We start from the raw sequence: 12,788 nt of genomic DNA, 5'->3' as shown, positions 1-12,788 counted from the left end.
AGACCAGAGGTTTGTGTTCTTATCAACTGAAACCTTTGTTCACCGTTCTTAAAGGAGACATTTTGTGTATTTTCAGTTTCTTTACAAAGGTTTTGGTGAATGCTGAAGTTAAAAAGCTCTGTGTCACAGGCAGCTTCTCTCCTGCCCAGAAAACACTGGAGCTCCTGAAACTCCTCGTCCGTCGTCCAGACTTCCTCATCGTCGTCACATGGTGGCCAACATTTGCATAAACCATGACTGGCGGCGAGGCAGCAGGAATTATGCAAAACCTTCCAGGCCCAGGCCTCCTCCCTCCAGCTAACTTGGTAACGAGATGAGGGTAGAAATCATTATGGTCTGACGGGATGCAGACTTAGGAGCAGATACAGAATTTAGTTTTTGTTTACGTAAATAGTTTCTGGAATTCGCCCCTTTGTTTAGATCCAGGCCCAAATTGGCTCATATCCTAACATTCCACCGAGTTCTGTGGAAATCTGCTCTGTAGTTTTTGCGTAATCCTGCTGACTAACTAACAAATAAATAAAATAAATAACGGGTGAAACACGAACATCCTAAGTGCAGGAAATAGATCAGTTATCAGATCACTTCCTGTTTATTCTATATTTCTATTAACTACAGTCATGTGTCGGATTGTTTGGCCTTAGTGACGTGTTATCTCTACTGAGTTCTATTTAATCGTATGTTTGTTAGTGAGAAATAAAACACTTGACTGACTTTACACAAAAATGATCTTTTATTTTGCCATTTTAACCTGTAACCTTTTCCACTTCCATTACTGGACCAAGCAGGTCGGCAGGTGAAGGTGTTTTTATTTCACAAGAGAGAAGGCGTTTGTCACAAAGCTTAAAAGGAATGATATTAAATCTGTTCGTGAAAAATTAGGCTCAGTTGACGTCCTCCTGCGACCAAAGTGCCGTAACTTCCAGGCTGAACCAGTCGAAGAAGACGTTAACTAAGCAGCGCGTTACAAAATGCTGCTCTGTCCTCGGCTGTGAAAACAGTCTGCGAAGGTCGGCGCCGGTTCTTCTTCTTACTGTTAATGCTCCCGGTCCTTGAGAGGAGAGGCAAGCTGCGAACAGAGTGTTCAAAAAATCAGAGCAGATAAAAGAGGGGATGTCGTCGTGGGCAACAGACAGTTCCTGGGCGCCATGGCAACAGCAGACTGGTACAATAGGTTGCTGGGGCACAGAGGAGAGGGATGGAGAGAAGGAGAGGGCCACTTGAAAAGAGGAGGCAGCGATGGAAATACAGGCGGAGGGACGTGGATGAAAGGTTCAGAAGCAGCAGTACTCGTTGCTCATTTAGTCGCTCGTCCTCCACCTCGTTACCGACTCGTTCTCTCCTCCCTCCTCGTCTCTTTAAAAGAACCTCGACTCAATTAAGGTTGAAATGACACCAGGACACCTCCATGACTCAGCACGCTTTGAAGCGGTGTTATTTCCTGTTTTACCCACACACACGCATGCAGAGAGCTCAACAGCCACAGTACCGGCAGAGTAAGTGACGCTTCGCCCACGGGGCAGCGCAGGGAATTGAACCCCTGACACCTTCGCAGCACTTTAACCCTCTTTCATCTCTGTGGGGAATGAAAGTCTCTGCTTCTGCTGCTGGAAACAGCGAGCAGGCTGGAGGCAGGCGCACAGGAAGTCTGTCATTAAACATCTCCTGAGTGAAGCTCTTCAGAGACGGGCCGACTCTGCAGCAGGTTGGGAAACATCCAGGCCTAAACCGCCGTGCTCCGACCCAGCAGGGGGAAGGCTGTAGGAAGGCCACAGCTGGACTCCAGGCCCCTCAGTCTGTGGACCCCCTGAAGCCCCTGGAACTCTCCTTGGAATCCCGGTGTCCCCCCTTGAAGTCCTTGTATTCCGCCTCTGATCCCAAGTCCATCATGCTGAGTCCTGGGCTCACGGCGGGGCATGGTTGCCATAGCGGCGGCATCCTGCAGGGAGCGCGCCGCCGGCGGCGTGAGGTTGTTGTGGTTCAAGTCCATGTTGGACAGGAGGTGACCCAGGGAGTCCCAGCGCTGCGATGAAGGCAGGCGTATCAGGGAGGAGTAGCCTCGACCAGGGAACACAGTCGCCACAGGAAGCTTGCTGGTCTCGGACATGAACACAGGAGCGGGATCCTGATGTTCCCTGACAGGTGGTGGCGCTGCGCGAAGCGGGGCGGGTTTCAGGTAGGTGCCCCCACGTGGGTCGGCCAAGACCTCGCTGTAGGGCGGAGGAGGATCCTCCATCAGGACGGCCACCTCGTAGCAGGGCGGCTTCCCGAGCATATCAGCGTCTGGAGGTAGAAGAAGAGGATGGAAGCTCGGGTTAATCTCAACTTTCACTTTGAATCTACGATACAATCCGCACAGGAGGTGAAATCTACGAGTGTGCTTTGATTGAAACTAAGAGACAGTTGATTGGTTCGTCCTCTCTCATCTCTGCTGCTGTCGGTATCAACATGTGGTTTATGTGGTGTGAACACACTCAAGTCGGACAGCGATCCAATCACGACAGACTATATTCGGATTTCAGACCTGGTACTCAAACCTCCCTGAGATACAAACATGTATTCACTGAATGCAGGTTCTATTTTCAGGTTTGTGAATCTGCACAGATCCTGATCGATATATCGAGTCACTCGACTCGTCAGAAAATACGAAGTTAGCATTCTGAAGTCCAGCTCATCCATCTTCCGAAAAAACCCACAGACAGTGATCGGTCCATCACAGATACCTACGGAATCGAACTCTGTCCTGACTCCTCTGGTGATCTGCTCGGAGCAACGCTAGCACATCAGCCAGCGGCTTTAAATAAACCTCAGCTACACAGGAACAAACGCTCGGGTTCCAGTTTCCACCTCGAGGATCTGGAGGGTTTGTTTGAGAGGATGAATGTAACTGTGGTGATTTCAGCTTAAATATGGTGAGAAGGTGATCTGTGACATGTGGAGCTCAGTGATCACATGAGTCACAGTTACAGGATCACACACGTATGTTAGCAGGGAAGCAGTGTGTGTGGTAGAGTCATATATATATATATATATATATATATAACATATCGCCCCAAGCTCCTCTCTATCGCCCCCGCTCCTCTATCGCCCTGCCTCTCTATCGGCTCCCGCTCCTCTCTATCGGCTCCCAGCTCCTCTCTATCGCCCCCAGCTCCTCTCTATCGGCTCCCACTCCTCTCTATCGGCTCCCAGCTCCTCTCCATCGGCTCCCTGCTCCTCTCCATCGGCTCCTGCCTCCCTATCGCTCCCGGCTCCTCTCCATCGGCTCCGGCTCTCCATCGCTCCCAGCTCCTCTCCATCGGCTCCCAGCTCCTCTCTATCGGCTCCCAGCTCCTCTCCATCGGCTCCCTGCTCCTCTCCATCGGCTCCCTGCTCCTCTCTATCGGCTCCCGCTCCTCTCTATCGGCTCCCGCTCCTCTCTATCGCCCCGGCCTCTCTATCGCCCCCGCTTCTCTATCGCCCCCGCTCCTCTCTATCGGCTCTGCTCCTCTCTATCGGCTCCCGCTCCTCTCTATCGCCCCAGCTCCTCTCTATCGGCTCCCAGCTCCTCTCTATCGGCTCCTGCTCCTCTCTATCGCTCCCTGCTCCTCTCTATCGGCTCCCGCTCCTCTCTATCGCCCCGCTCCTCTCTATCGCCCCCGCTCCTCTCTATCGGCTCGCTCCCATCGCTCCCGCTCCTCTCTATCGGCTCCCAGCCTTCCCATCGGCTCCCAGCTCCTCTCTATCGGCTCCCAGCTCCTCTCTATCGGCTCCCTGCTCCTCTCTATCGCCTCCGGCTCCTCTCTAACGGCCCCCAGCTCCTCTCTATCGGCTCCCAGCTCCTCTCTATCGGCCTCCCAGCTCCTCTCTATCGGCTCCCGGCTCCTCTCTATCGCCCCCAGCTCCTCTCTATCGGCTCCCGGCTCCTCTCTATCGGCCCCAGCTCCTCTCTATCGGCTCCCGGCTCCTCTCTATCGGCTCCCGGCTCCTCTCTATCGGCTCCCGGCTCCTCTCTATCGGCTCCTGCCCTTCCTATCGCTCCCTGCTCCTCTCCATCGGCTCCCAGCTCCTCTCTATCGGCTCCTGCTCCTCTCTATCGGCTCCCTGCTCCTCTCTATCGGCTCCCTGCTCCTCTCTATCGCCCCCTGCTCCTCTCTATCGCCCCCGCTCCTCTCTATCGGCTCCCTGCTCCTCTCTAACGGCCCCTGCTCCTCTCTATCGGCCCCAGCTCCTCTCCATCGGCTCCCAGCTCCTCTCTATCGGCTCCCTGCTCCTCTCTATCGGCTCCCAGCTCCTCTCTATCGGCTCCCGGCTCCTCTCTATCGCCCCCGGCCTCTCTATCGCCCTCGCCTCTCTAACGCCTCCCAGCTCCTCTCTATCGGCTCCCTGCTCCTCTCTATCGGCTCCCGCCCCTCTCTATCGGCTCCCTGCTCCTCTCTATCGCCCTGCCTCTATCGGCCCCCTGCTCCTCTCTAACGCCCCGCTCCTCTCTATCGGCCCCGCTCCTCTCTATCGGCTCCCAGCTCCTCTCTATCGCCCCCGGCTCCTCTCTATCGGCCCTGCTCCTCTCTATCGCCCCCGCCCTTCTCTAACGGCTCCCTGCTCCTCTCTATCGGCCTCGGCTCCTCTCTATCGGCTCCCAGCTCCTCCCTATCGCCCCCAGCTCCTCTCTATCGGCTCCCAGCTCCTCTCTATCGCTCCAGCTCGCCCCCAGCTCCTCTCTATCGGCTCCCAGCTCCTCTCTATCGGCCCCCAGCTCCTCTCTATCGGCCCCAGCTCCTCTCTATCGGCTCCCAGCTCCTTCCCATCGGCTCCCAGCTCGGCTCCCAGCTCCTCTCTATCGGCTCCCAGCTCCTCTCTATCGGCTCCCAGCTCCTCTCTATCGCCCCCAGCTCCTCTCTATCGCCTCCCAGCTCCTCTCTATCGGCTCCCAGCTCCTCTCTATCGGCTCCCAGCTCCTCTCTATCGGCTCCCGGCTCCTCTCTATCGGCTCCCAGCTCCTCTCTATCGCCCTGCTCCTCTCTATCGGCCCCGGCTCCTCTCTAACGGCTCCCTGCTCCTCTCTATCGGCCCCAGCTCCTTCCTATCGGCTCCCAGCTCCTCTCTATCGCCCCAGCTCCTCTCTATCGGCTCCCAGCTCCTCTCTATCGGCTCCCAGCCTGCCCCAGCTCCTCTCTATCGGCCCCAGCTCCTCTCTTCGGCCCCCAGCTCCTCTCTATCGGCCCCCAGCTCCTCTCTATCGGCTCCCCGCTCCTCTCTATCGGCTCCCAGCTCGGCTCCCAGCTCCTCTCTATCGGCTCCCAGCTCCTCTCTATCGGCCCCAGCTCCTCTCTATCGGCCCCAGCTCCTCTCTATCGCCTCCCAGCTCCTCTCTATCGCTCCCGGCTCCTCTCTATCGCTCCCGCTCCTCTCTATCGGCTCCTGCTCCTCTCTATCGGCTCCTCGCCCTCTCTATCGCTCCCAGCTCCTCTCTATCGGCTCCCGCTCCTCCTATCGGCTCCCAGCTCCTCTCTATCGGCTCCCTGCTCCTATCGCTCCCGCTCCTCTCTATCGGCTCCTGCCTCTCTATCGGCCCTGCTCCTTCTATCGCCCGTTCTCTCTATCGGCTCCTGCTCCTTCCTATCGGCTCCCGGCTCCTCTCTATCGGCTCCTCGCTCCTCTCTATCGGCTCCCCGCCTTCCTATCGGCTCCCGGCTCCTCTCTATCGCTCCCAGCTCCTCTCTATCGGCTCCTCGTTCTCTCTATCGCTCCCAGCTCCTTCCTATCGGCTCCCGGCTCTCTCTATCGCTCCCCGCCTTCTATCGCCCCAGCTCCTCTCCATCGGCTCCCGGCCTCTCTATCGGCTCCCGGCTCCTCTCTATCGGCCCGGCTCCTCTCATCGCTCCCTGCTCCTCTCCATCGGCTCCCAGCTCCTCTCTATCGGCCCCTGCTCCTCTATCGGCTCCCGCTCCTCTCTATCGGCCCTGCTCTCTCTATCGCCCCCGGCTCCTCTCTATCGCCCCCGCTCCTCTCTAACGGCTCCTGCTCCTCTCTAACGCCCCTGCTCCTTCCTAACGGCCCCCGCTCCTCTCCATCGGCTCCCAGCTCCTCTCTATCGGCTCCCTGCTTCCATCGCTCCTGCTCCTCTATCGGCTCCCTGCCTCTCTATCGCCCCCTGCTCCTCTCTATCGCCCCCGGCTCCTCTCTCAACGGCTCCTGCTCCTCTCTAACGGCCCTGCTCCTCTCTATCGCCCCCGCTCCTCTCTAACGGCTCGTTCTCTCTATCGGCCCCGGCTCCTCTATCGCTCCCAGCTCCTCTCTATCGCCCCCAGCTCCTCTCTATCGGCTCCCAGCTCCTCTCTATCGGCTCCCAGCTCGCCCCTAGCTCCTCTCTATCGGCTCCCAGCTCCTCTCTATCGCCCCCAGCTCCTCTCTATCGGCCCCCAGCTCCTCTCTATCGGCTCCCAGCTCCTCTCTATCGGCTCCCAGCTCGCTCCCAGCTCCTCTCTATCGGCTCCCAGCTCCTCTCTATCGGCTCCCAGCTCCTCTCTATCGCCCCCAGCTCCTCTCTATCGGCTCCCAGCTCCTCTCTATCGGCCCCCAGCTCCTCTCTATCGGCTCCCAGCTCCTCTCTATCGGCCCCCAGCTCCTCTCTATCGGCTCCCAGCTCCTCTCTATCGCCCTGCTCCTCTCTATCGCCCCCGCTCCTCTCTACCTCGCTTCTCTATCGCTCCTCCTCTCTATCGCTCCCAGCTCCTCTCTATCGGCCCCAGCTCCTCTCATCGGCCCCAGCTCTCTATCGGCTCCCAGCTCGCCCTCCCCATCGGCTCCCAGCTCCTCTCTATCGGCCCCCAGCTCCTCTCTATCGCCCCCAGCTCCTCTCTATCGGCTCCCAGCTCCTCTCTATCGGCCCCCAGCTCGGCTCCCAGCTCCTCTCTATCGGCTCCCAGCTCCTCTCTATCGGCTCCCGGCTCCTCTCTATCGCCTCCCAGCTCCTCTCTATCGGCTCCCAGCTCCTCTCTATCGGCTCCCAGCTCCTCTCTATCGGCTCCCGGCTCCTCTCTATCGGCTCCCGGCTCCTCTCTATCGGCTCCCGGCTCCTCTCTATCGGCTCCCTGCCTTCTCCATCGGCTCCCGCTCCTCTCTATCGCTCCTGCTCCTCTCTATCGCTCCCGGCTCCTCTCTATCGGCTCCTGCTCTCTATCGCCCTGCTCCTCTCTATGGCTCCGCTCCTCTCTATCGCCCCGCTCCTTCTATCGCTCCTCCTCTCTATCGCCCTGCTCCTCTCTATCGGCCTCCCAGCTCCTCTCTATCGGCTCCCAGCTCCTCTCTATCGGCCCGCCCTCTACTCCTAGCGCCCCCAGCTCCTCTCTATCGGCTCCCAGCTCCTCTCTATCGGCTCCCAGCTCCTCTCTATCGGCTCCCAGCTCCTCTCTAACGGCTCCTGGCTCGGCCCTGGGCTTCGCTCAGCTGGTCGGCACCTACCTCTCTTTTAGCCGCGCTGCTGCCTGGAAACTGAAGCTGTTCATCAGTCTGCTTTGTGACCGCGGCTCCAGCGACCTTTTGTTTTATCGTTACTGTCGGACTCTGCTCGTTAAACATCTCTGACAGCAGCTGATGCTCTTTTCCTCCGTCTCACATTCATCTGTGTTCTCTTTGTTTTCTTCTGTACATGATTCACTTCTCATTCTTTCTCTCCACATTTTTGTGGTCTCTGTCTGAGACTCCAGATCCGATATTATCACGACACCTGGATTACTTACTTCAAGGTTTCCCATGTGTACTGATTATTTAGGTTATTGTGACACCATGAGTCATATTTCCAAAAGCGATGCACATCACTCAGTCTCAGTTTTACGTCGACATCATCATCAGTATAATCTGCTTGGTTCTTATCATGCTAACAAAAAATTTGTCGTTGCGACATTATCACTAAAGGGTCAGTGCTGCCCGACCAGTTTAAGGACTGTCAACAATAAAATGAAGTGCCGTTGTAATAAAGTTAAATAAAGTTTAAACTAGCTGTTATTACACTTAAATTAAATATTGATTCTGTTCAACTTAAATTGTGGGAATTTGTGAAATATTTTGTTAAAAGACAAACGGCCCAAATACAGAATTTCATCGATTACAGACTCGGTACATTGTGATGGAAACGCTCAGGCGTGATGACAACGATTAATAACTTCTTTAATATTGTTATGGGAAATTAAATCTGAACTCGTCCTCCCAGCTGTGCTGCTGCTGACTCTCTCTCTCTCTTTCCTCTCTGTCTTTCTGTTTCTAGTTTAAATCCGCCGTGTTGTTGCTCGTCAGCGCTCGGCCTCCACAGTCACCGCCCACGCCTCAGCAGCAGCTGTCACCATGACGCCCCGCAGGGGAACGCTGCCCGGCAGGCAGGGAGGTGGAGGCTGGGAACCAAACAGTCTAAAAACAATCTGACAGGATAATGTAATCCTCCCCCTGTCCTCCGCTCCTCCGTCCAAGTCTCACTTTCTCTGGTGTCTTGAATTTATTAGTTTTTTCCCATTTTTTTAGGATAAAGAAAGTAACGACTTGATTGAATTAAATGCACATTGGGCTCGTAAATAAAAAGCAAACGGGAAGTGACAGGTTTGGTATTTGTCAGTGACTTTACACTCAGCAGAGAGATTAATGTGCTGGTGAGACGCCCTGTGGTGAGTTCGCTGTCGAGACGGAGAAACCAGCTGACATGTTGAGTACGAATGAAGCAAACTTCAGCTCCAGCGAGACGACGAGACATGGAGCTAATTAAACGAAACAAATACTGTTCACTATCAACGTGGTCTGCAAATACAAAACATATTTCTAACATCAACCTTCAGAAACAAATGCAAAAATCTTTCCACATAGATTTTATCACCCACTGGTTTGCGAGCTGCTGATATGAAGCCTCAGTTTCACATTGTGCTCAGCGCCATCTTGGTTTTTGAAACAGGAAGTAACCATATTTGGAGGAGCAGGGGGTGGAGCCTGACTGAGAGCTCGAGGACTCTGCACGCCCACCTACACCTGCACCCATTGGACGTTACTAGCTGTCAATCACACTGTTGTATCCAGGCCCCGATGCTTACGATGCGTTATGATCGTTTTCGAATGAGCTGTCGCCCTCTGCTGGTCATTAGAGATTACGGGTTTCAGTCATTCCTCATTGGCTTCACTTTCAAGTCTACATCCATTTTTGTATTTGAGTATAATTTCCGATCAAATGTCACACGTGCACATCCACAACACTACCATATAAAGTAATAGACAAATGTATCATAATAAAAAACTTTTAATCTCTGGACGTTACCTGGCATGCTGACCCAGGTGGCTTGTGGCAGTGGATGAGGAACCGGCAGAGGAAGTGGCGGCGACAGGGTGTGAGGAGGACAGAACTGCGGCGGCTCTCTGGGCAGCTGCAGCGGCGGCGGCGGCTGCGGCGGTGGAGGAGGCCGGTATCCTGCAGGTTGACAGCTGAGCGGCTCCATCTCTGCAGTCCGTAGACACTGCTCCCGGAGACGCTCCTCACGGCGCCGCTTCAGCCGCCGCTGCAGGAAGCTGCAGAAGCAGCAGAGCATGACCACGAGGGCCCAGACCAACCAGAACCCGGAGAAACAGGCCAGGAAGGTGTAGGTGCCCTGCGACATCCCCATGGCAGTGACGGGGAGCGAGTTCCCCAAGAGGTCAGAAGAGCTGATTTCAGATTATACACAAGGTCCTGAAGCTCACTGAGGGAACGAGTCGTCTCCAGAGTCAAAACGACTAAATGTGACACTTTGATCACTTTCGCTGAAAATAATCCAACGTGGGAAATAAAGTAATGAAACTCCGGTGGTAGCTGGTGAAACTGCAGAATGTCCTTCAGTGACGAGCACGTCGGACTCTTCGTCCCTCAAATTATCACAAAAAAAAGTTCTTGTTTAAAGAAATCAAACACGTGTTCAAATGTTTTCTACTTGAAATGTTTCATAAAAAAGTTTCTGAGATCAGCAACGATGGAAAAAACTACAAAGATGAAGAAGCGATCCAGTCGATGTTTGTAATAAGAGTCACATGTCTGAACAACAACATCTTCAATTAAATGTGTAAATTCACTTTGATTCTCACTCAATAAAGTCTCATTATTTTCCGTCTGGTTTACAGATCAATAAATCAAAGGACATTTCAACTTTTCTACATTGAAAAGTTAGTAAAACGTCTGGATGAGGAAACATGAGTTAACCTGCAGTCAAATTAAAAAACATCTTTCTCTGTGTTTGTTCGTACGTCCAGATTAAATAAACTCCAGCAGCTGAAACGATCTTCGTTGAGATGGAAACGGTTTGAATCCCGAGATAAACTCACACCGTTTTTCCACAGGACGACAGATAAACGTCTGTTTGAATTCTCCAGCAGAATCCTCGATAATCAATCCTCAGATTTCTGAGGAGGATGAAAACATTTAGTCTTTTCTGACGAAAGATAAAAATGTGACATCATCGCATGAGGCCAGGTCAGGTGATCTGAGGCGACGTCCAATCAGAAGCGCCAAAAAACCCCAGAGGTGATGTGACCAGTTCCTCCGAGCGAGGTCAAACAGCTGGTCCCTGCAGGAAGGCGGGGGGGTCGGAGTCGGGGTCCGTCTGCACCACCAGGACCAGAATTCCTCCGTCTCAGATCCCGACGGGACTCCTCGGTGTCACGCTGCTCTGCAGAGACACGGGGACGAGGAGACGCCATCGTCAGATTACCAGAGTCAGAGCAGTGAGAATCAGTAAACACAGGACGAAGGTTTGAGTCTCAGAGGTGTGGGGGGGGGTGGTCAGTTTCACACCTCAGAGCAGAGAAGATATTCACAGTGACGACAAAACTGAAAAACATCAGGATACATCAGAGATTCTTAGTTGTCTCCATGACTTCCAAATTCATCCTCACACACACACACACACACACACACACACACACACACACACACACACACACACACACACACACACACACACACACACACACACACACACACACACACACACACGTCTGATTTCTTTCATCAAGAAAGAGGAGGTAGAAATTAAAGGTAGATGAAAAATCATCTTCGTCTTTTCTTTATATAATTTGGTTTAACACAGTTCTCTTCCTGATGAACAGATGAATGTTCTCCTCTGATTGGCTCAGAACAGAAGCATTTTCCGCTGCAGCAGCAGATTCGTTGGACACAAACAGCAGCTGCCGGTTGTTTGTTAATTTCTTCAGAGATTTCCGCAGCTCTTCATCAACAGCTGACGTCTGCAGAAATCTCCACTGGACAAAGACTGAGTTTGCAAAACCATCGTCTCCCAAGATTCAACTCGTGGTTCACAGCGTCGACGCAGAAACTGGAACACGATTTGTTCTTTGAAAGATCCGTCCCTCAGAAACACTCCATGAACCAGAGACTCAGTGAATCAAGAGCAGAATCACACCCGAGCTTCAGCTGTGAGCTGAGGAGGGATTCTGGGATTTGGTTTCAATGTTTGAGCTGAAATCAACGATCAAAATGTTTTGTGGTGTTTTTGAGAGTTTGATACGAATCAGGTCGGTTCAGCTTCCAGATTTCACCTCGTTCCACCTGCTCAGCTTTGTTCACACCTGTCAATGAAATCTTTACAAACTTAAATAATCACCACTTCCTTTTATAACGTAAAATAACAGCTTCAGGGTCATTTTGCTGCGATACCAACGTGTAATGGGAGAATGTCATGTCTATCATTGTCACAGCGCCCCCTGCAGGCCTGGAACTACACTGTGTAACTTTAGTGTACCGTGCTGGAACATTACGACGTACGTCACCAACAACGTCGCAGCTAGCAGCTAGCAGCTAGCTATAGGACAGGTCAGTCTCTGGAGGAACCAAAGACGATGTTATCGGAGGAAACGGAGAAGAGGAAAAGAGAATGTGAGCGAGTAAGAAACCGAACAAGTGAATGTCGGAGCATATTTCACCGGTTGGCGAGAGCTTGAACTCCTCCTCCTCCACGTTAGCAGAGGGGACCTGGACCAAACTAACAAACATCACAGTAGATTTAATTAAATGTTTGTCAAAGATGGTTTCTGTCATTTCAGGTCGTTCTTACCTCACTGATGTTTGTTCATGTTCCTGATCAGATTAGTTTATTTGATGATATAAAAAAACGGGCTGAGACGTCAGCTGACTTGGTCCAGTGGGTGTACCTGCAGGTGTTCGATGCCACGGCTCTACTTTACGATCACCACTGCACAGACTCTGACTATAAATGATGCATCGACACAAGATGGCAGCGTTCGTAACCGAGATATTTTGGCTTCATTTCTGGAGGAAGAGGATTTTTCCATCTCTGGTTTTCCCTCTTTGAGAAGCGACTCCTTCTTTCTCTTTAATTCCTCAAATAAAACTCTGACGTCTGAGTTCTTCTTCTTTTTTTTTCTTCTGAATTACAGTTTCATTTATAGCCCGAGTGGAGCCGCGGTGTTTGTGTCATCGTCTTTTCATCCTCCACCTCCACATCACCTCTGGGAATCACACCCCTGTGTCTGTTGTAATTTGAAATTGTTCAGCGGCGGTGATTCAGCAGCGGGGGGCCGTCAGCGAGGTCGCACAGCCGCGGATATTTCAATCTGTGAGTACTGATATGGAATGGAGCCGCCGTTCCCTCCCCACGCCTCCTGCGTCCGATCCACTCGTGACAGAGGAGCGCTCAGGAAACACACTCAACCTCCACATGTACAGTACATCTCGCTCTATTTATATCTGTTCTTTAAGGCCTTCGAATGGAGGTGAACCGGATTTACAGGAGAGAACATTCGAGCAGCGAGAGAATCTGAATACA

General features: G+C 52.9%; 1 protein-coding gene across 2 annotated transcripts in view; it reads right to left on the bottom strand.

Moving 5' to 3' along the window:
* Positions 1-749: 749 nt before the first annotated feature.
* Positions 750-12,788, bottom strand: part of LOC118122268 (proline-rich protein 7) — a 14,021-nt gene continuing 1,982 nt past the window's right edge. The window contains exons 2-3 of one of the 2 annotated variants that reach the window (XM_035178897.2): positions 9,275-10,652; positions 750-2,283 (exon numbers count right to left, since the gene is read on the bottom strand). In XM_035178897.2, the coding sequence (XP_035034788.2) occupies positions 1,724-2,283; positions 9,275-9,617 (903 nt within the window). In that variant the 5' untranslated portion in view covers positions 9,618-10,652 and the 3' untranslated portion in view covers positions 750-1,723. The remainder of the gene's footprint in view (positions 2,284-9,274; positions 10,653-12,788) is intronic. The other variant, XM_035178898.2, reaches the window with a different exon arrangement.

The sequence above is a fragment of the Hippoglossus stenolepis genome, chromosome 15 (assembly GCF_022539355.2).
Source record: "Hippoglossus stenolepis isolate QCI-W04-F060 chromosome 15, HSTE1.2, whole genome shotgun sequence".
NCBI lineage: Eukaryota > Metazoa > Chordata > Actinopteri > Pleuronectiformes > Pleuronectidae > Hippoglossus > Hippoglossus stenolepis.
The sequence above is the reverse complement of the archived record's forward strand: the minus strand, read 5'-3'. Positions and strand labels throughout refer to the sequence as shown.